Below are 26,993 nucleotides of genomic sequence, written 5' to 3' on the forward strand. Positions count from 1 at the left end.
ACCATTCATTTAGCAACTGTTCAATGGCACTGAAAAAAGTGACGACCATTCCAGCACCCCCATCCTCACATGATTAAAATTTGGGTGCTTGACAACTGGCAGGTATTTATGATAGTTGCAATCTGTCTCTGGGTCACGTGATCCCCATTTGCAACCTTCCCCACCAGCTTCTGACAAGCAAAGTCAATGACAGATTTGCTTAAGGACCACCTGATTCATTTAACAGTGGCTAAACAAGGTCGTAAATTTGGGCAAAACTCACTTAAAAACTGCCTTGCTTAGCAACAGAAATTTAGGCCTCAATTGTCGTATATCAAGGATCTACCTGTATGAAGTGTTGACTTGCAATTTGTTGCAGATTGCTTTTAATATTGCAATGTTACTTTGTGTTACAGTTGTTGTTGCTGCTGCTGCTGCTGCTTTGGACAAACCTTTGGATTTGTAGGCGCCATGGAGAAAATGGCCAGAGTGACCACCGCTCTCGGTGGCAACACGATCACTGGACGGACCATGTGCTGCCACCTGGATGCCCCTTCTAATGCCATCAGCGTGTGCCGTGACGCCGCTCAAGTGGTTGTGGCCGGACGCAACATTTTCAAGATCTACTCCATCGAAGAAGACCAGTTTATGGAAAAACTGAATTTGCGCGTCGGCCGCAAACCATCTCTGAACTTCAGCTGTGCCGACGTGGTGTGGCACCAGATGGATGAGAATTTGCTGGCCACGGCGGCCACGAACGGGGTGGTGGTGACGTGGAACCTTGGCAAGCCCTCTCGGAACAAACAGGACCAGCTTTTCATGGAGCACAAGCGAACGGTGAACAAGGTGTGCTTTCACCCAACTGAGGTCTATATGCTCCTTAGCGGGTCTCAAGATGGCTATATGAAGTGCTTTGACCTACGGAAGAAGGATTCGGTCAGCACTTTCTCTGGTAAGGATCCATGTTTGGGAGTTGCTGATTTCATGAGTAGAATAGGATGGGGTGGAATTATCTTACACTACTGAAGACAGAAATGTTCCAAAGAGCAAATTTTTGAGGTTCAAGTGGTATAGACGTTGCAGAGTCTTCATTTGAACATTCAAGGGGATGGCACGGAGAAGAGGGAATCGACTTATTCTCTAAAGCACCAGAGGGCAGGACAAAATGTAATGGGTGGAAGTTTGTTAATGAGAGATCCAACCTAGAAATAAGGAGAAATTTCCTGACAGAACAATTAATCAATGGCTTACCTTCAGAAATTGTGGGTATTCCATCATTGGAGGTTTTCAAAAATAGACTGGACCACCTTTTGGTATCAGGACTCCTGCCTTGAGCAACGGGTTGGACTAGAAGATCTCCAAGATCCCTTGCAGCCCTATGATTCTGTGTTCTATGATCTTCCAACTGTTTTTATAGCAGATGTAAATGAAACGTACATTAAACCCCTTACATCATAACGTTCATTCTTCAAATCGTTTATTAGTATTACTGATTATCCAATCCATCTAGCATCATTTCACCGTTTTGTTTTGCACAAAAAGTCCCTTTGAAAATGGGAGAATCTGACCTTGTCATGAGGAGGCTTCACTGCCCATAATCCCCAGCACCCAGGCTGGCTAGGAGGTTATAGGCACTGGAGCCTAACACATTTGAAGGAGCACCAGGTTGGGGACCGAACCTGTTTTTGGAGGGGAAACATTCCCTGGATGATTTACCAGGTAGAACGGGGCTCTCCAAACTTGGCAACTTTAAGACTTGTGGCATGCCCGGCTGGCTGGGGAATTGTGGGAGTTGAAGTCCACAAGTCTTAAAAGTTGCCAAGTTTGGAGAGTAGAAGATAGAAGATCAACCAAGTTTGGAGAGTTTGAAATAGAAGATCAATCTGATGTGGTTTCTACCTCCTTCAGGTCAATCGGAAAGCGTCCGTGACGTCCAGTTTAGTATCCGTGACTACTTCACCTTTGCTGCCACCTTTGAAAATGGCAACGTTCAACTGTGGGATATTCGCCGGCCTGATCGCTACGAGAGGATGTTCACAGCCCACAACGGACCTGTGTTCTGTTGTGATTGGCATCCAGAGGACAGGTATGAACACCTGTGTGTGTGTGTGGGGGGGGTGGATGTCTTTTCTGTCTCGGATGCTTTTCTGTGCCTGCCTTGTTTCGTAGCACCTTAGAATTAGAATAGAGCTGGAAGGGACCGTGGAGGTCTTCTAGTCCAGCCCCCTACTCAAGCAGGAGGACCTATACCATCTCAGACAGGTGAGCACCTTCTGACAGAGCACCTTCTGACAGAGCAATCTGGGATTCTACTTTCAGCACTTGTTCAGTTCCCCTCGCTTCGTGCAACTTTTCTGCAAAGCATTTTGTTTGGAAGCGTACGTTGCTCTTCGTATTTTAAACATCATTTTGCCCTTTCGGACTTTACAACCATTATTGGGACTAGAATTTCTATCGTACGTTCTTGCTGGTTCAGCTAGATTTTACAATTTTTAACATGGTTGTTAAGCAAATCACCGTTTTTGTTAAGCAAGCCACACAGATATTAAGCAAATCCTGTTTCAAGATTGCACCCCTGACCTAGAAGACTGTTAGTTCTCCAGTCCTGCTGCACCAACTTAAGAGATTGTGGCTGAACTGTTTATTAGTCTCCTAAACTCTTTGTGTTTTCATGTCTATGGAGATTCTCAGTCATCCAGGTCATAGCTATCCCAAAGTTGCTTTTTTACAAGGCAACTGGACTTGTTTTTCTTTGAAGACGTTTCGCTTATCATCCAAGAAGTTTCTTCAGTCTTGGATGAGAAGAGAAACGTCTTCAAAGAAAAACAAGAAAGTCCAGTTGCCTCGTGAAAAAGCCACTTTGGGATATCTTTTGTGTTTTCCTTTTTTTGGGGAGGGGGGTAATCTTTTTATTCATTTTTTTCATACAGACAATAATATTTTTTCAACCAACGTGCTGTCTGAGTTTACATATGCTAATACATGTTTAATTCTTAATCCTTTTTTCTTTTCTCTAGCCCCGGGGTAGGCAACCTTGGCTCTTTTATGACTGGTGGACTTCAACTCCCAGAATTCCTGAGCCATCATGGCTCAGCTTGGAAACCTCTCCCTTTCCCCTCAGCATGGCTGGCTCAGGAATTCTGGGAGTTGAAGTCCACGAGTCATAAAAGAGCCCAGGTTGCCTACCCCTGCTCTAGCCAATAGTAAAATAAATTCCAGGTTTGATAATAGTCTGTTTCTTCCTTTTCTTTCGAGTCTCATAGTCAATCTGTCCATCTCTGCGCATTCTAGTATTTTTTTAAATTATTTCTTCCTTTTCTTAAGAGGCTGGTTGGCCACAGGCGGCCGAGATAAGATGGTGAAAGTCTGGGACATGAGCACCAACCGGGCCAAAGAGATCTACTGCGTGCAGACGATCGCCTCCGTAGCCCGGGTCAAGTGGAGGCCCGAATGCAAGCACCACATTGCCACTTGCTCTATGATGGTGGACCACAACATCTACGTGTGGGACATCCGGCGCCCGTTCATCCCCTCTGCCATGTTTGAGGAACACAAAGACGTCACCACCGGGATCGTGTGGCGTCACCTGCACGACCCTTACTTCCTCCTCTCAGGATCCAAGGACAGCACTCTCTACCAGCACATCTTCAAGGACGCCAGCCAGCCGATCGAACGGGCGAACCCGGAGGGTCTCTGCTACAGCCTCTTTGGAGACCTGGCTTTCGCGGCCAAGGAGAGCCTCATTTCCTCCGACTCAAACCGCAAGCCCTACCTCGGGGACCGCCGCCACCCCATCTTCTTCAAGCGCAAGCTGGACCCCGCGGAGCAGTTTGAGTTCATCTCCTCCTCCAGCGCCCTCAGCGTCTTCGAAGCAGACGCCGGGTGCGATGCCAGCAGCATGGATTGGTTTGTGCGGACTGCCAAACAGTACCTCCTGACCGGGCGACCGCTGGCAGAGCTGTGTGACCACAACGCCAAAGTAGCCAAAGAGCTTAAGCGCAACCAGGTAAAGTTCCATCTCTTCATGTGGCTGTTCCAGTTCAGGGCTTCATCCCTTAGGGCAGTGATGGCGAACCTTTTAGAGACCGAGTGCCCCAAAACCGCGCCCCCCCACCCCGTCCCCGCTTTGCCGTGCCCGCTGGGCCACCCACCACCTCCACGGCCCACCACAGATCACCTAGGCAGCCCAGCAGCGCCATGGCAGCCATGCCCTCCACCCGTGCCCCGCGCGTGACGGGGCACAAGGGCAGAGTCTTGTCCCCGCTGCCCGGCTACCATGTCCTTGGCTGCGCTGCTTCATGTGGGCCATGCCCGGGGGTGACTCTCCGGGGGGCTGCTGGTGACGAGGGGGCCGTGAGAAGAGGCGGGGCTGGGGCGATGGTTCGTGTGCCCACAGAGAGGGCTCCGAGTGCCACCTCTGGCACGCGTGCCATAGGTTCGCCACCACTGCCTTAGGGCAGTGTTTCTTCAACAGATGGTTAGGACTGCAGAAAAAAACAATCGCAACCAGCCTGCCTTCCATTGGGGACCTGTATACTGCACCAGCAAGAAAGAGGGCTGTGAAAATATCTACAGACCCCTCTCAGCCTGGACATAAACTATTTCAACTTCTCCTCTCAGGAAGCCGCTATAGGGCATTGCTTCCCCAAACAGCTAGACACAAAGGTAGTTTTTTTCCCCTTGTGCCCTCAGTCTGCTGAACATCTAATTCCCACAGCACTTTCTTAGTCCTAAAGATATTGTTGTATGTTTAGGACTAAGTAGGGCTATATTGCTATTATCCTTCTCTTCTTTCTCATCTTCTCATTTCTCATCTTTCCTACTATCTTCTCCTATCGGTATTTCGTGATTTATCACTTGTTGTTTGTATCTTATGATTAACGATTGTAAATATGCTTAACGATCTATGATCTGTCACTTTGTTGTACACGGAGAGCTTATGCACCGGAGATAAATGTCTTGTGTGTCCAATCCCAGCTGGCCAATAAAGAATTCTACTCTAGTCTAGTCTACAGTCCAGTCCAACAGGTGGACTTCAACTCCCAGAATTCCCTAGCCAGCATGGGAATTAAAATCCACACCTCTTAAAAGTGGCTAAGGTTGAGAGACAATCTGCTAGAGCAGTGGTGGCGAACCTATGGCACGCGTGCCAGAGGCGGCACTCGGAGCCCCCTCTCTGTGGGCACGCGTGCCGTTGCCCCAGCCTCACCTCCCCCGCGACCCCCTGCTCACCAGCAGCCCCCCTGGAGGAGCGTCGCCCCCGAGTGTGGCCCACACGAAGCAGCGCAGGCAAGGACATGGCAGCCAGGCAGCATAGACAAGACTCTGCTCTCATGCCCCATCGCGCACAGTTGATGCTGCGGGGCGCGGGCAGAGGGCATGGTGCTGCTGGGCTGCCTGGGCGATCTGCGGTGGGCCCTGGAGGCAGTGAGTGGTCCTGCGGGCAGGCGGGGCGGAGGATGGGGTGGGGACAGAGCAGGGGGTAGAATGGGGGCGGGGCCAGTTTTTGGGCACTCAGTCTCTAAAAGGTTTGCCATCACTGTGCTAGAGGGTTGGTTTACAGTCCTTCAGTTGACAGACCTGGCTGGGAGTTTCTTAGCCTTTTCTGTTCTTTTTCTCCAGGTCGCTCAGACGTGGACAATGCTCCGGATTATTTATTCAAGCCCTAACATCGTCCCTGCCACGAACCTCAACCACAGCCTGGGGAAAAGTAGCTCTAACCTTCCACTCATGAATAGGTAAAGAGAAGGGGAGGGGCTTGCATTGCGGGACATGTGCTCTCAAGGGTGATTTGGGGCAAATCCAGGTGAGGCCCTGTAGCCCCCATTTAGATTAGGAATCTGGGAGCCTAAATCCACCCATCTTTAAGATGTCAAGGTTGAGAAACACTGCCTAAAGACTCTGGAACAGCCAATCCTTGGAGGTTTTGTCAAATGCCAACAGGAAATAGTACAAAATGGTAAATCAAATAATTCAAAGATATTGCTGATTAGTCTGTATCTGTTTGTAATGATACAGTGTGGGTAAGCCTGGTTATATTAAATATGGAATATGAGCATTCTTGGCTGCCCTATTATTTTTAATTTTGGGTTGTTTTTGCTGTTTTTTTCTTTTGTTGGCTACCCAGAGTCACGTATATAAGATTGGTAGCCACATAATATTATTGTTTTGGTTCATCACACACTCATCCAGATTGTAGACTGGATTTGGTATTTTATATTTGCCTATCGAGTCCTTCCCAAGGACCCGTTGCCATGATTACATGAGATTTCTAAGCTGCCCAACTGCCCAGCAACTCTGGGCAGTTTACAAATTGTTAAACATTAAAACTAGAAAACGACAGAAAGCCAACAAACAAACAGTAGAGATAACAAAAAAGAAGGAATTATGTTAAATAGATAAAGATAGCTCAGCTGGCGACAAGCTCAGAATTAAAAACAATCGCTCTTATCCGAAATTGCAAGCATTGTGGACATATAGAAGAAGGGGATATAGGAAGGAAATTTTTACTATGGACTATTCAGCCTTTTCTGCTTCTCTCCCAGCTTTAACTTGAAAGATATTCCCTCTGGAATAGGCACTGAGTCACGGCTGGAGAGGACCAAGGGGGAGAACCGTCCCGAAGCCATTCTCATGGATTCATCCTCAACTCTGATCAATAATGATGGTGAGCAGACCTAGAGGGGGGGGGGTGGACAGCTGTACAAAGGAAGTGGGTATATTCAGTCCAGGCAAACAGAAGGCCGAAGAAGCAAAATACAGAAGAAGCAAAATACAATTGGGACCAGAATTTCTGTTGCCAAGCAAGGTGGTTGCTAAGTCAGCCATGCCCAATTTTATGACCTTTAGTCCTGCTTGTTGAGTGGACCACTGCGTTCATTAAGTGAATCACATGATCATTAATCCAGCTTTCCCCATTGACTTTGCTTGTTGGAAGCTGGCTGGGAAGGTCGCCAATGGCGATCAAATGACCCCAGGATGTTGCAACCATTGTAAATACATGCTGGTGGCCAAGCGCCTGAATCCTGGTCACGTGACATGAGGATGCTGCGATGGTTATATGTGCAAGAACCAGTTGCACTTTTTCAGTGCAACTGTAACTTCAAACGGTCATTAAACAAATGGTTATAAGTTGAGGACTACCTGAATGATACCATTCATTCAATACCCGAAGAGGGGTTTCCTAGAAGAAGCTACAATCTCCTTCTGGTGTCTAGGACATGGAGCAATGGATCCATGCTAGATGAAGGCAGATTCTGATCAAACTTCTAAGTAGCCAAGTGGCACAACAGCAAATCTTGGAGGAAGGAATGAACTTCTCTCAATTGTTTTTGTTCAAGTGGAGCCTAGACGGGCGCTAGACTGCCTTTGATCAGAGGTGCTTTAATCTGAACTCCTGCACTGAACAGGAAGCTGAATTCTGTGGCCAAAACAGCTTCATCCAACTCTATGACTCTACTTGTAAGCATTTTTTTTTTCTGGATGTCTAGAGAACGAAGAGACAGAAGGAAGTGACGTTCCTGCCGATTATCTCCTGGGCGATGTGGAAGCTGATGAAGATGATCTGTACATGATGGACCATGAGAATCCTCACAGTGAGTGCCTGTCCTGCTTTAATGCCTAATCTGTTGTTTTTCTTTTCTTTTCTTCTCTCTCTGAGAGATCGGAGAAGAAGGGATTGCAAGAGAGTAAGCAGGCACACACAATGGGGGATACAAGGCGGTTTATCAAGCATGCTCATGGCTGCTGGGTGTCAGTGCATTGCTTTCGATGTGTATTCTCTGTCGTGTGCCTGCTTACTCTCTTGTAATCCCTTTCTCTCCGTTGCACGTAAATAAAAACATGAATCCCTTTTTCATTATCCAGTGCTCGACGAGCACTCCGAAGGGCAGAGCGGTTAGGAGGCAAACAAAAGATGACAGTGTGAAACCAATTAGTCTTACAAGCTCTATAATATAACGTTATATAGGAGGAGAGAATGGAGTGGTTTGGGTCTGCTCTCTTTCTCCTTCATGGTTCCGTGTCTTCCTGCAGCCGAAGACCAAGAGTATATCCTTCCCCAGGAAGCCTTTCCTTTACGCCACGAGATTGTAGACAACCCCTCTGCACTGGACCATCTGCAGGACAAAGCCGACTCGCCCCACGTCAGTGGCAACGAGGCGGAGACCGTTTCTCTCACTCCCGTGGAATCGTTCTCCCTCATCTCCATTTCACACTCCCTTTACGAGAATCGCCTGCCGGCCGATTTCTTCAACCCCATTGTCCATGACATGCTGCTCTTCTATGCCGAGCAGGGAGACGTCCAGATGGCCGTGTCGATCCTGATTGTGCTGGGGGATCGCATCAAGAAGGGGATTGACGACCAGACACAGGTACCTATATATCCACAGGTGATAATCGGTCAAGCACCAGCTAAGTCTCCTGTCCCAGTAGGGGGTGCTAGAGAAAAACCTTGCCCACTGCTGCTGCTTTTTCTGACCATTGGGCTGCCTCTTTGCTCGCCCTACTCAAGCGAGGGACATAGGAGAAGAAATACAAGTAGTCCTTGACTTACAAACCAGTCTGTTAGTAACCGTTCGTGGTTATGCCCAACCTTACGACCCAGATCCGAACTTCCGGTGACCACGGTCCTCCCCTCTGCAGTCACATGTCTAAACTTTGGGCATTCGGCAGTCGGGCTGCATTCATCACCTGTGGTCGCACGAATGTGTTTTACTGCCGTTTTGCAAAAAATTGGCATTTTAAGGGGGGGTAGCAAAATTGCAGCCGTAGTGAACCAATGCTTCGTTTAATGACTGCAGCAGTTGCTTAACGACTACTGCAAAAGAGATCATTTGACTCAAACATCCTTTGACTTCTGGTTTTTAAAAAAATGGCAGAACTCCTGTGTGAAAGGGTCACACCATCCTGGAAGGTTTCTGCTGTTTCACCTATTGCATTGGGCACCTCTGCCCTCCTTCCATGGCACCTGAGCAGTTGCCACTTGGTGACTTTGCATTGGCTGATGGTTGCTGGGCTAAAACTGGGATGGAACCCACGTCCATCCATTTTCATGTGCAGAGAAAATGTCCGACTGCTGCGTTCCTTTTTCCTTTCACCCCACTAGTTGAACATCCTGGTGAGATCCTCCAATTTTAATTTAGCCATAGTTTTGAGCTGAAAAAGCAAACATGTCAATACAGGGAGTCCCCGACTCTCTCATTTTAACGGAGGCCGGAATTTCCGTCGTAAGTCAGGGCAGAAACATGACCGGAATAATTTTACAGTGGTTTTTTTTGTTGTTGCTGCAGTTATTAAGCCAATTAATGTACTCCTGTGGTCTTGTTTTGCAAGGAAAGGGTTGAAAAACACTAAAATGCATTGTCAACCGTCCCACTCGGTCATCTAGCATCCTAAATCGTGGTCACAGGACCACGGAACTGGCCGCAAAGGTGAGCTGGTTGCCAAGGGCCTGAAATGCAGTCGTGTGTCCATGGGGGTGGTAGAGCCGTTGGAATTCCAGATCTGGGTCATAAGTAGCTTCGGGTAGTTCCGTCATAACTTCAAATGTTATGCTAAGCAAGGATTACCCGTAAACCGTATAAATGCTTCTGAGTCTTGGGAGAAACACGCAGTGGCTTCTGAAGTTTGGGATGCCACCATATCGCCGTCTTCCGTTTCCACAGGAACATTGGTACATGTCCTACATTGACCTGCTGCAGCGGTTCCAGCTGTGGAACATCTCCAATGAAGTGATCAAGCTGAGCACTTGCAGGGCCATCCACTGCCTCAACCAGGCCTCCACCACCCTGCACATCAACTGCAGCAACTGCAAGCGGCCCATGAGCAACAAAGGCTGGATCTGTGACCGGTGAGAAGCTCACGGCTGCTAACACGCAGCCTGTATGTGGTACAGCTAACCCTCGACTGACAGTTTGTTTAGTGACCGTTCGAAGTTACAACGGCACTGGGAAAAGTGACTTGTGACCATTTGTCACACGATTGTTGCAGTATCTCCCTGGGGTCACGTGATCAAATTTTGGACACTTGGCAACTGGCATGTACTTACGACGGTTGCAGTGTCCCGGGGTCACATGATCCCTTTTGCGACCTTCTGACGAGCAAAGTCAATGGGGAAGCCGGATTCGATTAACGACCGTGTTACTAATGTAACAACTGCAACAGTTCACTTAACCCCTGCGGCAAAAAAGGTCATAAAATGGGGCAAAACTCGCATAACGAATGTCTCACTGAACAACAGAAATGTTGGGCTCATAAGTCGAGGACTACCTGTATTTGTCTTCCTTCTCCAAAGCTTGTGAAATAGTCTAGGCTGAGAAGGGAAAGAAAGAAAGAAGGAAGGAAGGAAGGAAGGAAGGAAGGAAGGGAAAGAAAGAAAGAAAGAGAAAGAAAGAAAGACAGAAAGACAGAAAGAAAAGTCAGAGACAGGCAGAGAAAGAGGGGGGGGAAAGAAAGAAAAAGAAAAAGTCAGAGAAAGAAAGAAAGAAAGAAAGAAAGAAAGAAAGAAAGAAAGAAAGAAAGAAAAGCCAGAGACAGAGAGGCAGAGAAAGAGGAAAGAAAAAGAAAGAGTCAGAGACAGACAGAGAAAGAAAGAGACAGAGAAAGAAAGAAAGACAGAGATAGGCAGAGAGAGAGAAAAAAAGAAAGAGTCAGAGACAGACAGAAAGTCAGATAGAGGCAGAGAGAGAGAAAGAAAGAAAAAAGTCAGAGACAGACAAAGAAAGAGTCAGAGACAGACAAAGAAAGTCAGACAAAGATAGGCAGAGAGAGAAAAAGAAAGAGTCAGAGACAGACAGAAAGAAAGACAGAGAGGCAGAGAGAGAGAAGAAAGAAAAAGAAAGAAAGAAAAGAAAGAAAGAAAAAGAGAAAAAGAAAGAGTCAGAGACAGACAGAGAGAAAGAGAAAGAAAGAGTCAGAGACAGAAAGAAAGAAAAAGTCAGAGACAGAGGCAGAGAGAGATAAAGAGACAGAGAGAGAGAGAATGGGTCAAATAACAGGCTGAGCTTCATAACTGAAGAAAGATTGGAATCACTCTGGGGCCTGAGGCTCTGCTCTTCCCCTGCAACTCCACCTGTGTCCTTCAGCTGCTTCTCTCTTTCTGGTCTCTTCCAGGTGTCGGCAGTGTGCCAGCATGTGTGCCGTGTGCCACCATGTGGTCAAGGGCCTCTTTGTGTGGTGCCAAGGCTGCAGCCACGGTGGTCATCTGCAGCATATCATGAAATGGCTGGAAACCAGCTCCCACTGCCCTACAGGATGCGGTCATGTTTGCGAATACACCTGAATTCAAAAAGAACGTTTATGTCCGTTGAGCCCCCCAAAACCTGGGGGCTGCCTAGAACTGAGAACCTCACTTGGGGGGGGGGGGAAGGGAAGGAGACAGTCACTGTGGTTGCTAATCTAGATATCTGCCGTGAAACCACAGCAGGTTGGGTGTTGCAAAATGGACTGTAATTTTTCTGCTTCCTGGAAAGAAAGAAAAACCCAGCACAGCCACATGCTCAGGGGATTCTGCTAGAAAACTTCACTTAGATCTTTTCTTCTAATGTCCTGCTCTGGAGGCAGTTTGTTGTTTAACCATGGTTCTGTACAAAACCTGCTTTATTAGCCAGGATGGCTCCAGAAAGTTTCAGGCAGTTCTTTTTATACCGAATTAAACAAAGTGAAACTTAACCGCGTGTTCGTTTGCATTTGCAAAACTTTCTTGTACAAAGGTTTCCAAATAACTGGCCAGCTACAGAACAGGATTGAGGCTCTCTCCTCAAATAGGAGACCTCAGAATCTGATCTGGGCCAAAAGTTAAATTTCCAGCTCACAGCTGGAGAAGGTATGGTTGGGCTGCACAAGAGAGAGGGTTTTATATGTTATTGAAATAGTTTTAGGATTTCATGCAGAGCAACGAAACAAGAACACTTTGTCTGATGAGAATAACTTTAGAGATCCTATTCTTAGCAAGCTCCTACAGTTTTTAAACAGAAAAAATACTTGGTTATGTACCGTGTTCTTATCAGTCTTAAAAATAAGTCCATCTGATCTAACAGAATTTAGTCTTGAGTGTATAGAATTATAGCCTTATTCTTGTTACACCAGTATTCCTCGGCCTCAACAACTTTAAGAAGTGTGGATTTCAACTCTCTGAACTTCCTAGCCAGCAATGCTAGCTGGGGAAGTCTGGGAATAACAGAATAACAGAGTTGGAAGGGACCTTGGAGGTCATGTAGTCCAACCCCCTGCTCAAGCAGGAAACCCTATACCATTTCAGACAAATGGTTGTCCACTCTCTTCTTAAAAACTTCCAGGCTTGGAGCATTCACAACTTCTGGAGGCAAGTTGTTCCACTGGTTAATTGTTGTCCCTATCAGGAAATTTCTCCTGAGTTCCAGCTTTGATCTCTCCTTGATTAGTTTCCATCCGTTGCTTCTTGTCCTGCCTTCAGGTGCTTTGGAAAATAGTTTGACCCCCCTCTTCTTCATGGCAGCCCCTCAAATATTGGAACACTGCTATCATGTCATCCCTGGTCCTTTTTTTTTTCCACTAGACTAGCCACACCTAGTCATATGATTTAGCCTCCAGGACCCTGATCATCTTTGTTGCTCTTCTCTGCACTCTTTCCAAAGTCTCAAAATCTTTTTTATAATGGGGTGACCAAAACTGGATGCAGTGTTCCAGATGTGGTCTTACTAAGGCTTTGTAAAGCGGTACTAGTACTTCACACGATCTTGGGTCTGTCCTTCTGTTAATGCAATCTAGGATAGCATTGGCTTTTTTGGCAGCTGCCACACACTGCTGGCTCATATTTAGATGATTGTCCACTATTCAGCCAGGTTTATAATAATAATAATAATAAAGTTGGAAGGGACCTTGGAGGTCATCGAGTCCAACCCCCTGCTCAGGCAGGTAACCCTATACCATTTCGGACAAATGGCTGTCCAGTCTCTTCTTAAAAACTTCCAGTGTTGGAGCATTCACCGCTTCTGGAGGCAGGTTGTTCCACTGGTTAATTGTTCTAACTGTCAGGAAGATTCTCCTTAGTTCCAGGTTGCTTCTCTCCTTGATGAGTTTCCATCCGTTGCTTCTTGTCCTGCCTTCAGGCGCTTTGGAGAATAGCTTGACTCCCTCTTCTTTGGGGCAGCCCCTGAGATATTGGAACACTGCTATCATGTCCCCCCTCGTCCTTCTCTTCGTTAAACTAGACATAGCCAATTCCATCAACCTTTCCTTGTATGTTTTAACCTCCAGACCCCTAATCATCTTTGTTGCTCTTCTCTGTACTCTTTCTAGAGTCTCAACACCCAATCTATACCTGTACTTTTGTTTTTTCTTGTGTGAGACTTGACTTTTCTTTACGTTGAATTTTATTTTATTAGACAGGGCCCAGTGTTCAAGTCTGTTGAGATCCATCTGGACTTTGAGCCTATCATCTGGGGTGTTGGCTATTCCTGCCAGCTTAGTGTCTTTGTTAGGGAGTTGAAGTCCACACATCTTAAAGTTGCAAAGGTTGTGAAACACTGCGTTAGGGTATTAAAAGCAAAAATAAAGAATGCAATGACTTGGTTTGCTGAATCTCCATTTTTCTAAAAGTTTCTGCTCGAATGCATTTACAGTGCAACAAAAGGGCATTGATAGGGATTGTTCATTTTCAAATTGCTCTTTTCATCTTTGAAACACTTGGATTGCTTGATCAAATCTCGCCCCTCAGTAAATCAGGCGGAAAATGGATTTTGCTCTCCATCTGCTTCCCAGCCTTTTAAAACCAGGAACCTCTTTTAATTGCTTTCTCATAGTTTGCTCCTTCCGTGTCATATCCACATCCCATCTTTTTTTAAAAAAAGATGTTTCTGCTTTTGGGTCGTAAGACCCGGTATCTTCCTGATGGCAGAAACCAGCAGAAGATGAAAAGTGAGAGACAGCTGTGTATGAGGTGTGTGGACATTTCTATGTGGTCCCCACTTTTCAGCATCATTGGGTGATGGGTGCACCTTTTCAATTACCAAATCTGAAATACCACGAGGGCAGCGAAGCGTGTGTATGTGTTATGAAGAGCAAAACAAAAAAAAAACCCTTTAAAAAGATTTAGGAAAAGCTGCTAGCAAAGCACCAGAAGACAACACAAGAAATTTAATCGAGAGAAGCAACCTAGAACTAAGGAGAAATTTCCTGACAGAACAACTAATCAAAGAAAAGGATTGCCCTCAGAAGTTGTGGGTGCTCCAACACTGGAGCTTTTCAAGAAGAGAGTGGACAACCATTTGTCTGGAATGGTATAGGCAACCTTGGCTCTTTTATGACTCGTGGACTTCAACTCCCAGAATTCCTGAGCCAGCATGGGGGAACTGTGGCCCCCTCATGACTTGTGGACTTCAACTCCCAGAATTCCTGAGCCAGCATGGGGGAACTATGGCCCCCTCATGACTTGTGGACTTCAACTCCCAGAATTCCTGAGCCAGCATGGCTCAGCTTGGAAACCTCCCTTTCCCCTCAGCGTGGCTGGCTCAGGAATTCTGGGAGTTGAAGTCCACAAGTCATGAAGGGGCCATAGTTCCCCCATGCTGGCTCAGGAATTCTGGGAGTTGAAGTCCACGAGTCATAAAAGAGCCAAGGTTGACTACCCCTGGTATAGGGTCTCCTGCTTGAGCTGGGGGTTGGACTAGAAGACCTCCAAGGTCTCTTCCAACTCTGTTATTCTGCTATTCCGGAGAACAATTAATGGAACAGCTTGCCTCCAGAAGTTGTGGGTGCTCCAATACTGGAGGTTTCTAAGAAGAAACCACAGCCATTTATCTGAAATGGTATAGGATTTGTTGCTTGAGTAAGGGGTTGGACTAGTAGACCTCTAAGGTGGCTTCCAACTCTCTTATTCTGTTAAGAATAATGTCTATTACTGCTCTATGAACTCTTTAATCAACACTTCCCTATACAGTATGACCTTTTTTCCTGATTCCTCTTTTTCCCCCTTCTAAAATGATAGCATTGCTATGGAATAGCAATTTTTATGAAGTGATCTGACCTGGTTTGTAGCTGATGTTATGGAGATCGACTACCTAGGATTTTGTTTTTAGCCATTATTATGCCCCTCTCATTTTAAAGAAAAACCTTGCCATGGGGAACTTATGAGAAAATGCAACAATGAAGTATTTAAATTCAGAAGATTCGTTGAAAGATGAAAATGGAATAATATCAGCCATTAAAATACATCTGCGTTTGAATGTTTCATCATGGAGATTGAAGTAGCATTGTGAAAATTTGGCTAGCGAGATTCATCTTAAGAGTTGGAAAATCCTGTTTCTGATTATTTTTATTCAAAAAGTTTAAAATATGAATTCCAAAAACCCCCCCACCAAAGTTGGTTAGACTGTTGTCTACTGTTGATTATTTGTGTTGCTAGTTCCTTGATTCCTTGTTTACTTCCTTGTTTCCTTGATTGTTAAACAAGTGGTACAATCAAGGAACTACCAACACAGACAAATAATCCAACCGTAAACAACAGCCTAATCAAGGAACAGGCAATATATAATTAGTATATAAAAAAAAGAGCAAACTCCATTCCCTTCTAGCATTGATGATGTTACCTAGTTGGGTAATGAGACGTCTGCAAGAAAACCACCAAGCTCAGAGAGCACTAAGGACCCCTCAGTTGTCGTTGTCCTCCTCCTCCTCCATTCTACACAGCCCACTCCCTTCTAGCACTGATGATGTTACCTAGTTGGGTAATGAAATGTCTGCAAGAAAACAACCAAGCTCAGAGAGCACTAAGGACCCTACAGTCGTTCTCCTCCTCCTCCTCCTCCTCCTCCTCCTCCTCCTCCTCCTCCTCCTCTCCCACTCCACAAAGCCTACTCCCTTCTAGCACTGATGATGTTACCTAGTTTGGGTAATGAAATATCTGCAAGAAAACCACCAACCTCAGAGAGCACCAAGAACCCCACAGTTCAACCCTGAACTTCAAACTCTTCTATCTGTAGATATACAATCTGGGTGTCAAGGCTGAACCCTACTGGTTTTCCAGCACCAGTCCTTTGAAAGCATTTCAGTACTCCTGGAAAAAGCGTGCTGTGCCTCATCTTCAGCTGTCCTTTCTCCTCCAAGGAGAGGTGGACCCTGTCCCGAGCATGATTCCTTTTGAATGGAATCAATGGAACCCTCTAGAACTGAAGGAGCTTCTTGGACGAGAAGCGAAATGTTTTCCAGGAAAAAAAACACCAAGAAAGTCCAGTTGCCTTTTGGAAAAGGGCCTTTGGGACAACCATCACAGAATATCAGAGTTGGAAGGGACCTTGGAGGTCTTCTAGTCCAACAACCCGCTCAGGCAGGAAACCCTACACCATTTCGGACAAATGGCTGTCCANTCCCTCTTCTTTGGGGCAGCCCCTGAGATATTGGAAGACTGCTATCATGTCCCCCCTGATCCTTCTCTTCGTTAAACTAGACATACCCAATTCCAGCAACCGTTCCTTATATGTTTTAGCCTCCAGGCCAACCATGACCTGGATGATTGAGAATCTCCATAGACATTGGGGAGCCCTCTAGACGCCCAACACCACCCTCTCCCTCTTGTGAAGGCAATGAGCTTGCTCGCTTCCGAGGGCAGCTGGAGTTCTAGAACCTGGTCATGTCAAGGGCCTCATTATGGGAGGCGGTTCTGGAACCCCTGGACCAATCACACCCTTTTTTTCCAAGAGGAGGGTTAAAGTGGAAGGCCTGGCAGCTCTTCCCGGTGCCTCCCCCACTTTGAAAAAATGGATGATGCCTCTGCTTCGGCAGGGTACTCCTATCGCCACATGGAGCGGAAGATGAGTGCGATGGCCTGTACGGTCTTCAATGAACTTCGGCTGGAAGGGAAGCTCTGTGACGTCATCATCAAAGTCAACGGGTGTGAATTCAATGCTCATAAGAACATTCTCTGTAGCTGCAGCTCTTATTTTCGGTCAGTGCTCCCCGTCTCTTGAAAGGGATGTAAGCATCCAGCCAGGCTTTCCAGGGAGACCTCAGGGCACATAAGCACTGGATGATGGATTCTCTCATCTGGACAGCCTTAATGGTTGTAGCTACCTTGAGCGGCCTCTAGCCATACAGGTGGCATATAAGTTTAATAATAAATAAACCTTTTGGTCGATTCTAGGAGTGAGAAATTCAAAACGTGAGGATCTTTGTGCAGATCCCAAAGGAGCTTTTTTCCCTAAAAAGCAACTGGACCTTCTTTCTTTCTTTCTTTCTTTCTTTCTTTCTTTCTTTCTTTCTTTCTTTCTTTCTTTCTTTCCTTTCTTTTTTCTTTCTTTTCCTTTCTTTTCTTTCTTTCCCTTCTTTCTTTCTTTCTTTCCCTTCCTTCCTTCCTTCCTTCCTTCTTTCCTTCTTTCTTTCTTCTTTCTTTCCCTTCCTTTCTGCCTTCTTTCTTTCTTTCTTTCTTTTTTTCTTTCTTTCTTCCTTCCTTCCTTCCTTCCTGCCTTGTTTCTTTCTTTCTGTTTTTCTTTCTCTTTCTTTCTTTCTTTCTTTCTTTCTTTCTTTCTTTCTTTCTTTCTTTCTTTCTTTCTTTTCCTTTGAAAACGTTTCACTTCTCATCCAAGAAGCTTGTTGAGTTCTAAGCTTTGCTGAGAAGCAAAATGCTTTCAAAGAAAAAAACACAAAGTCCAATTGTGGTTTTTTTGGAGGAAAAATGCACCTTTGGGACAACCATGACCTGGATAATTGAGAATCTCCATGGATGTCTCCTGTGGGGAAGAGTCTTTAGCCTCCTTTGAAATAACTCAGCCTTTAAAGTAAAACCCACAGATAAAGCCTTTTAAGAAAGGATATTTGCCTTCTCGGTCTAAATGACATTCTAAAATAAAGGAGATTTTAACTCTTCAACATTTGTACAGCTTGTGGACCAAGGGATATTCAATAACTGCTGTGCAAAACAAACCCCATAATGCACAAGATAGAATCACAAAAAGCAAGAATGAGAATTTAGAGCATGAGAATTTCATTAAGCCAAGGGTCTCCAAACTTGGTAACTTTTAAGATTTGTGGACTTCAACTCCCAGAATTCCCCGGGAATTCTGGGAGTTGAAGTCCACAAGTCTTAAAAGTTACCAAGTTTGGAGACCCCTGTATTAAGCCAACGCTGCCCCTTTGAGGCCCGGCGCCATGACTGTTGCGCTTCTCTTTCAGAGCTCTCTTTACCAGTAGTTGGAACAACTCCGAAAAAAAGATATATAATATTCCTGGTATTACCCCAGATATGATGAAGCTCATTATTGAATACGCCTACACAAGGACAGTGCCCATTACGGTGGACAATGTGGAGAGGCTCCTAGTGGCTGCCGACCAGTTTAACGTGATGGGCATCGTCAGGGCCTGCTCCGATTTTATGAAGTCTCAGCTCTGCTTGGAGAATTGCATCGGCATCTGCAAATTCACAGAGTATTACTACTGCCCGGAGCTACGTCAGGCCGCCTACATGTTCATCCTGCACAACTTTGAGGAAATGGTCAAAGCGTCTACTGAATTCCTGGAGCTCTCGGTCAATGAGTTTAAGGACATCATTGAAAAGGACGAACTCAACGTGAAGCAGGAAGACGCTGTCTTTGAAGCCATTCTCAAGTGGATCGCCCACGAACCCCCCAACCGGAAACAGCACATGGCGGTCCTGCTACCGAAGGTGAGTCTTTGTCAACTACTACCTTATGCTGGCTACTATGCAGCCACGGTCTGCTGTGAACTGTGGGGAGGGGGAATGAAGGAAAGGGGAGGCTTAGGGGAAAACGAAAGTAGAAGCCGCCTCAAGATGCCGCTTCAAGGTCTACCCAGCTGGGCAGAAATAGGGAGCTGCATACCAAACTGGACTCAGATTGACCACTATGGAAAGTTATTTTTGTTAGTTTTTGCTGCTTGTCCAAGCAGCTTCATTAATCTGAGCAAGTTACTAAGGTAGAGAATCGTTGGAATGTACCAATCCTCCCGAATGTACCAATCCCCCCCGTTTCCTTGCCAAAGTGTGTTGCAATTTGTTGATGAAGATAGCAATAACATGTATATACCGCTTCACAGTGCTTTACAGCCTTCTCTAAGCAGCTTATTGCCCCCAACAATTTGGGTCCTCATTTTATCCACCTCGGAAGGATGGAAGGCTGAGTCAACCTTCAGCCAGTCAGAATTGAACTGCTGGCAGTGGGCAGACTTAGCCTGCAATACTGCCTTCTAACCACTGTGCCACCACGTCTCTTCATCTTAAAAGATTCTCAATCATCCAGGTAAAGCTGAGTTTGAAAGTTGAGCCATGGCAAGTGGACATTTCCGTGCGTTCCCGTTGACGTGACTCGACCTCCAGACAGCTTTTCCTGGATGATTGAAAATCTCCATCGACCCGTTGTCTTCTTGACCTTCCTTTCTCCGCCCAACATCTTGCAACGCTCTCAACCCTCCTCCTGTCTTTGAAGGTCCGCCTGGCCTTGATGCATGCGGAATATTTCATGAACAACGTCAAAATGCATGATTACGTGAAGGACAGCGAGGAGTGCAAGCCCATCGTGATCGATGCCCTCAAAGCCATGTACGATCTGAACATGAACGGCCCTTCGAGCTCCGACTTCACCAATCCGCTGACAAGACCCCGGCTCCCTTACGCCATCCTGTTTGCCATCGGTGGCTGGAGCGGGGGGAGCCCAACCAACGCCATCGAGACATACGATGCCCGGGCGGATCGTTGGGTGAACGTGACTTGCCAGCAGGAGAGTCCCCGGGCGTACCACGGGGCTGCCTACCTGAAGGGCTATGTCTACATCATTGGCGGGTTTGACAGCGTGGACTATTTCAACAGTGTCAAGCGGTTTGAGCCCATCAAAAAGAGCTGGCACCAAGTGGCCCCCATGCACTCTAGGCGCTGCTACGTCAGTGTCACCGTCCTTGACAACTTCATCTATGCCATGGGGGGCTTTGACGGCTACGTGCGCCTCAACACGGCAGAGAGGTATGAGCCCGAGACCAACCAGTGGACCCTGATCGCCCCCATGCACGAGCAGAGGAGCGACGCAAGTGCCACGACACTCTACGGAAAGGTAATTATACTGTAGAATTTTTCGGCAGGGAATACAGTTCACAGAGCCTACGCGCGCTCATGTGCTGGATCTTTCACGGGAAGGGTTAATACCACTTTATCACGCGTTGATAAGACCACACTTAGAATACAGCATCCAGTTTTGGTCGCCACGATGTAAAAAAGATGTTGAGTCTCTAGAAAGAGTGCAGAGAACAGCGACAAAGGTGATCAGGGGACTGGAGGCTAAAACATAGAAAGAACAGTTGCTGGAATTGGGTATGTCTAGTCTAATGAAAAGAAGGATTAGTGGAGACATGATAGTACTGTTCCAATATCTAAAGGGCTGCCCCAAAGAAGAGGGAGTCAAGCTATTCTCCAAAGCACCTGAAGGCAGGACAAGAAGTAACGGATGAAAACTAATCAAAGAGAGAAGCAACTTAGAACTAAAGAGAATTTCCTAACAGTTAGAACAATTAACCAGTGGAACAACCTGCCTCCAGAAGCGGTGAATGCTCCAACACTGGAAGTTTTTAAGAAGAGATTGGACAACCATTTGTCTGAAATGGTATAGGGTTTCCTGCCTGAGCAGGGGGTTGGACTAGATGACCTCGAAGGTCCCTTCCAACTCTGTCATTCTGTTATTCTGTTATTTCGCTCCTTGAAAATAAAAACGTTAAGAGTTTTTGCATCAAACCAATTCACCCCCTCGGTTTCTTTCTAATACAGGAAGTCCTCGATTTACAGCCACAACTGGGGGGAGGGGCAGAATTTCCATCGTTAAGCAAGGTGGTTCTTGAGTGATTTTGGTACTGAGTTTGCTGCTTTTGGGGGGGGGGGGCTATGGCTGTTAAATGCAATTGTAAAATGAATCACGTTCTAGTGAAGCGAATCCAGCTTTCTCTTTCGATTGCTTGTTGGAGATCAGGTGGAAAGGTCAAAAATGGCAGTCACTTGGCTTGAACCATTGTAAATACAAGCCAGTTGCCCAGTGCCTAAATTTTGATCAAGTGGGAAGGCCACAATGTGGGGATGCTGCAAAGTGCCAGGACCTGTTGTGAAAAAGGCTCTTTGGTCAGTCCCATTGTAACTTTGAATGCTTGCGAAAGAAACGGTTGTAAATCGAGGAGTATCTGTTATATCAAATTATAATTGCGCTTAACCTTCATTCATCTTTAAAGTCAGGGCAACTACGTGGCGTTCCTTTTGGCTGTACCTCTTTTGATTTTGGAGCGTGCCACTTAAAGATCAACAGTGGTTCCTGGCTGACGGGGGGAAAAATCACCTTTCTTTCCCCCCAATTCTTATCCTTGTACATTTCCCCAAAGCTGCTATTAGGGCGAACATTATCAATTTCTTTTGAAAGAGAGAAAAAGAAGAAGGCAGGAACAAAATGGACCGAGGTGTGCTTAAGAAGCTGACGATAACCAAGTTCGATTTCTCTTTTTACATCAAATTCAGGTGAACATGTGGAACGTCATTCTTACAGCCAGGAACGTACTGAATAAACTCAGTCTAAGTAAAATTCGAATGGCTCACCTGAACCATCTGGGGTTTGTCGGGTCAGGGTAATAGATGAAACTCCAGCTTGCAGCTCTTTAAAGCAGCTATGCTATCCCAGGAAAAGATGCAGTTGCTTTAAAGAGATGATGACAAGGGTCGATTCACACTCCTGGGAAGTCTGAAGCATCTTTGTTTGGAACTGAATTCGAGGCATCACAGGCATTCCATTGCCTTAAGAGAGCCTTGCTCCATTCTGGACAAGGAAGAAAACCATGATTTGAGTTATGCACTAAAACAAGCATTGATGCGCCTATAAATTAAGAGATTAGAAATTAGAGATACCCAGAGTTAACCATGTTGTAGAGTTCATGTTGTAGAACAAGCCAACAGCATACAGATAACCTGCATTGTAAACCCTAGTTCTCTCCAGGTTCTACACCTCACATTGACTTCCAATCTTTTCAGTGTCATTATGTATATCAGAAGTCCCCAACCTTTTGAGCACCAGGGACCGGTTACATGGAGAGAGGTTTTTCTGCAGACTGCAAGATGCATGGTTTTGTGTGCTGCCTGCATCCTGCAGATGGGGCTTTGTTTGTGCGGACCGATTGCTGGCATGCTGCGGACCGGTAGTGCTCCATGGACCGGGGGTTGGGGACCCCTGATGTATATGAATAACACCCTTCCAACATTCTCAGTGCTAGCATGGGTAGTATTAACTCCCTACCTCCTCCTTTATCTTTTTCTTGCAAACACAAGGTCTACATTTGCGGTGGTTTCAATGGGAACGAGTGTCTCTTCACGGCGGAAGTCTACGATGCCAAGGTTGATCAATGGAGTTTGATTGCTCCCATGCGAAGCAGGCGCAGCGGGATCGGCGTGATTGCGTACGGAGAACACGTCTATGCAGTAAGGCTGGGTCTTCTTAGGCTGGTAATGGCAGGCGAGCCTGTACCTGGTTGATGATGGTTACTAGGACCATGCCCCTTCGCTTGGTCCAGGGCAGCTTTCTCCAGGACTAGGGACTAGCTATGAAATTTTGGATTTTCTCCATCCACCCGTCATCGGCCATGGGGCCAAGGTTTGCTTTGTTTTTTTGTTTTCTTTCTGCAGGTCGGCGGTTTTGACGGCGCCAACCGCCTCCGGAGCGCCGAGGCGTACAACCCCATTGCCAACACCTGGCGCACGATCCCGACCATGTTCAACCCTCGGAGCAATTTTGGCATCGAAGTGGTGGACGACCTGCTCTTTGTGGTGGGCGGCTTCAATGGCTTCACGACCACGTTCAACGTCGAGTGTTACGATGAGAAGACAGACGAGTGGTATGATGCCCATGACATGAGCATCTACCGCAGTGCACTGAGCTGCTGCGTGGTCCCGGGCCTGCCCAACGTCGGGGAGTACGCTGCCAGGAGGGACAACTACGTGGGGTCATCCCAGAGAGACGAGGTCAAATATTCGTCCTCCACGAGCACACTCCCGGTGTGAAAAATCGCTCCTTGACTAATAAAGCCCTCTAAGCAAGAACTAGATGTACAAGTGAAATCTCCTCTTTTCTTCTTTTCTAGATAAACCAAGAGGCTAGTCCTCATTAGATGCGTGAAAGCGGCGTTTCTCATGGTTGGATAATTTAGAGAGCCAGTTTGGTCTACTGGTTAAGGTACCGGGTTAGAAACCAGGAAACTGTGAGTTCTAATCCCACCGTAGGTATTAAAGCTGCCTGGGTAACTTTGGGCCGATCACCAGGAGACTGTGAGTGCTAGTCCCGCCTTACGCATGAAAACCACTTGAGTGACTTTGTGCCAATCACCAGGAGTTGGTGAGTTCTAGTCCTGCCTTAACTATGAAAGCTGACCGGGTGACTGGGTGACTTTGTGCCAATCACCAGGAGTTGGCGAGTTCTAGTCCCACCTTACGCATGAGAACCACTTGGGTGACTTTGGGCCAATCACCAGGAGTTGGTGAATTCTAGTCCTACCTTAGCTAGGAAAGCTGACTGGGTGACTTTGGGCCAATCATCAGGAGACTGTGAGTTCTAGTGCTGCTTGGTTGTGATAGCTGGCTGGGTGACTTTGGGCCAGTCACTCTCTCTCTCTCTGCCCAATCCACCTCACAGGGTTGATGCTGTGGGGGTAAAAGTATGTTGGATATGTTCACCGCCTTGAATTATTTGTAATAATAATAAAGATAAGGAAGGAAACGTTCTGGAGCGTATATAAAGCAAGTTTTGGAGAGATGGACAGATAAAGAGAGCAATGCAGGGCAAGTGCAGTATGTCAGCATAAAACCCAGGTTGTTATGGCTATTAAAGGGGGAAATTGATTGCCAGTCAGCTTTGGTTTGCGTGCACCTAAATCTCAGGAGGCAGAACCTGGCTGGATTAAATTAATCCGTGCATCGGGCAACACAGACCCAGATAAGGGCGACCTGATTTCTGGTTTTCCAGCTGCAGTGAGGGGTCCCCACCAATGAGTCGATAAGCAGGGCCACGCATCTAAAGGCGAGAATGCGAAAACTCTGCTGCACGTCTGAATAAGGAACTGCTGCAGCAGATCTAGTTTAACGAAGAGCAGGACGAGGGGGGACATGATAGCAGTGTTCCAATATCTCAGGGGCTGCCCCAAAGAAGAGGGAGTCAAGCTATTCTCCAAAGCGCCGGAAGGCAGGACAAGAAGCAACGGATGGAGACTAACCAAGGAGAGAAGCAACCTAGAACTGAGGAGAAACTTCCTGACAGTGAGAACAATCAACCAGTGGAACAACCTGCTTCCAGAAGCGGTGAATGCTCCAACACTGGAAGTTTTTAAGAAGAGACTGGACAGCCATTTGTCCGAAATGGTATAGGGTTTCCTGCCTGAGCAGGGGGTTGGACTAGATGACCTCCAAGGTCCCTTCCAACTTCATCATCATCATCATCATCATCATCATCATCATCATCATCATCATCATCATTATTATTATTATTATTATTATCTCTGATGCAGATCCAAACGCAGGAATTGCTTCATCTCTGGTGTACGTCTGAATAAGGAATTGCTAAATCTCCGCTGCAGGTCGGAATGCGGGAATTGCTCAATCTCCGCTGAACGTCTGAATATGCAACTACTGAACTCGATGCACATCTAAATGCCAGGACGGCCCAATCTTGGGGCGCGCGTCCGAAGGCAGGGGTCCCCCTCCCCTCGGGTCTTTGTTTGTCAAGACACCGAAGAGACAACCCACCCCCACCCGAAGCAGCCCAGGCGCTCAGTTTCGGCCGCGACGCCTTGTGGGTAACGTAGTTTCCACGCCAATCTCGCTCCACCCGGGCTCCGTGCGATGCTGCGCGCTCGGTGCCTGCCGGGTGTTGTAGTCCATCCATCTCCCCTGGCAGCAAAAAAAAAAAAAAATAACCCAACCCAAAATGCATTTAAAAAGAAAGAAAGAAAGAAAATGGCAAAACATGCAGAGACATTTAAAAATAAAAATAAAAAATGGAAAGTTGACTCGGGCTTCCCACGGAGTGCATTTGCAACGCCTGGACTACAAAGCCCAGAATGCAAAGGGGCGGCAGAAGACAGGGCTGGCTCCTCCAGGGACTTTGGATGTCTTGGGGGATCCCCACGTCTTGCATCGATGCCGGAGAGGTAAAGGCGAGGGGTGGCGAAAAGGGGAGCGGGGCTTGGCTTTGGCTGCAAATACCCCCCGCGGAAAGCAGCGAGGGATCGCGGGATGGGGGGGGGGNGGGGGGGGGGAGCTCTGGATCTCTTTCCATCCCGGGATCCCATCCGAATTTAAGATCAATGATACTATAGGGTCTCCTGCTTGAGCGCGGGGGGGGGGGGGCTGGACTAGATGACCTCCAAGGTCCCTTCCAGCTCGATTCTGATTCTGATCTAAACCACGCAGCGGGTCGAGGCGCGGAGAATCCTTCGGCTTGCGGGCGCTGGATAGGAAGAGTAACAAGAGTCGGAAGGGACCTTGGAGGTCATCTAGTCCAACCCACCCGCTCTCGCAGGAAACCTGCGTTGTTTCGGACAGATGGCTGTCCGGTCGCTTCTTAAACCCCCCCCCTCCCCGCAGAGTTGGGGCACCCCAATGTTGAGGTGTCGAGGTGTTCCTCTCCCTCTCGGTTCAACGCGCGGAAGGACGGACTCGCCGTCCGAGCCATCTCGCAACCCAAAGTTAGAAACCGCTACCGATAAAACCAAACAGAACAAAACAAAACAAAACAAAAAAAAGAACCCCCACGAGCCCTCCGTTGTTGAGAAGGTCTCCTTTTCCCAACCGAAACGAGCCTTCTTCTTCTTTTTTTTTTTTGCACGTGAGAAGGGTAGGTTTGTGCAGGGAGACTTTGCTTGGGGAAACCGGTTCAAAGGCGCGTTCCTTGCTTCGGTTCCGAGAAAGGGGAAGAAAGAGGCGAATTTCCTGAAAGGGTGGGCGGCATTTGTCTCTTTTTGCAAAGCGCGACCTCTTTCCCCTCTTGGGTGAATTCAGCCCCAAAGACTAGGACAAGTGATGGCGAACCTTTTAGAGACCGAGTGCCCAAAAACCGGCCCACCCCCGCTCGGCCTGCCCGCTCCTGCCCTGCTCAGCCCTCATTCCGCCCACCCTCAGGGCCATCCCTGGCACGCCGCAGATCGCCCAGGCGGCCCTGTAGGGCCATGGTGGCCATGCCCTCCACCCACACCCCGCAGCATCATCTACTGCCCAGCTGCCATGTGCTTGGCTGTGCAGTTCTGCACGGGCCGCACCCAGGGGTGACTCTTCTCTGGGGGGGCTGCTGGTGAGGAGGCTATGGGGGGAGGCGGGGCTGGGGCGACAGCGTGAGTGCCCACAGAGAGGGCTCCGAGTGCCACCTCTGGCACTAGTGCCATAGGTTCGCCACCACTGGACTAGGATGCCTCGGTTGAGCTGAAGCGGGCGGGCGAGGGAATCGGAGGCCCGTCTGAGGTTTTGGACCAGCGTCTCCTTCCTTGGTTAGCAAGAGCCGGTGATGAAGAGAAGGAAATCTGCAAGAAAACTCATGGACTGCATTCATCCAAAACGCTTTAATGCCTGGCTGGTTATGAGGTCCTTCATGCTCTCTGAGCTTGATGGTTTTCCTGCAAAACATTTCCTTACTTAAGTAGGGTACACCGTCGGTGCTAGAAGTGAGTACTGATGGTGGGGTTGCAGAGGTGGTGGTGGTGGTGGTGGTGGAGGAGGAGGAGGAGGAGGAGGACTGTGGGGTCCTTGATGCTCTCTGAGCTTGGTGGTTTTCCTGCAAAACATTTCCTTACTTAAGTAGGGTACACCGTCCGTGCTAGAAGTGAGCACTGATGTTGGGGTTGCAGAGGTGGTGGTGGTGGTGGAGGAGGAGGAGGAGGAGAAGGAGGAGGACGACGACTATGGGGTCCTTGATGCTCTCTGAGCTTGGTGGTTTTCCTGCATAACATTTCCTTACTTAAGTAGGGTACACGTCGGTGCTAGAAGTGAGTACTGATGGTGGGGTTGCAGAGGTGGTGGTGGTGGTGGAGGAGGA

At 47.3% G+C, this 26,993-nt stretch overlaps 2 protein-coding genes across 2 annotated transcripts; both read left to right on the top strand.

The window, feature by feature from the left end:
• The first annotated feature begins 450 nt into the window (after nt 1-450).
• On the top strand, nt 451-11,276 carry WDR24 (WD repeat domain 24). The gene is made up of 9 exons (XM_015819274.1): nt 451-931; nt 1,888-2,065; nt 3,304-3,985; nt 5,602-5,717; nt 6,525-6,646; nt 7,470-7,574; nt 8,014-8,351; nt 9,645-9,829; nt 11,092-11,276. Exons 1-9 carry the CDS (start codon nt 451-453, stop codon nt 11,258-11,260), a joined length of 2,376 nt encoding a protein of 791 aa, XP_015674760.1. The 3' UTR covers nt 11,261-11,276.
• Nucleotides 11,277-16,712: 5,436 nt separating this feature from the next.
• KLHL10 (kelch like family member 10) lies at nt 16,713-22,978 on the top strand. Its single transcript, XM_015819250.1, has 5 exons — nt 16,713-16,900; nt 18,124-18,613; nt 19,392-20,009; nt 22,250-22,399; nt 22,604-22,978. Exons 1-5 carry the CDS (start codon nt 16,713-16,715, stop codon nt 22,976-22,978), a joined length of 1,821 nt encoding a protein of 606 aa, XP_015674736.1.
• The last annotated feature ends 4,015 nt before the right edge of the window (nt 22,979-26,993 follow it).

The sequence above is a fragment of the Protobothrops mucrosquamatus genome, unplaced genomic scaffold (genome assembly GCF_001527695.2).
Source record: "Protobothrops mucrosquamatus isolate PMUCROS unplaced genomic scaffold, P.Mucros_1.0 scaffold880, whole genome shotgun sequence".
Classification (NCBI taxonomy): Eukaryota; Metazoa; Chordata; class Lepidosauria; order Squamata; family Viperidae; genus Protobothrops; species Protobothrops mucrosquamatus.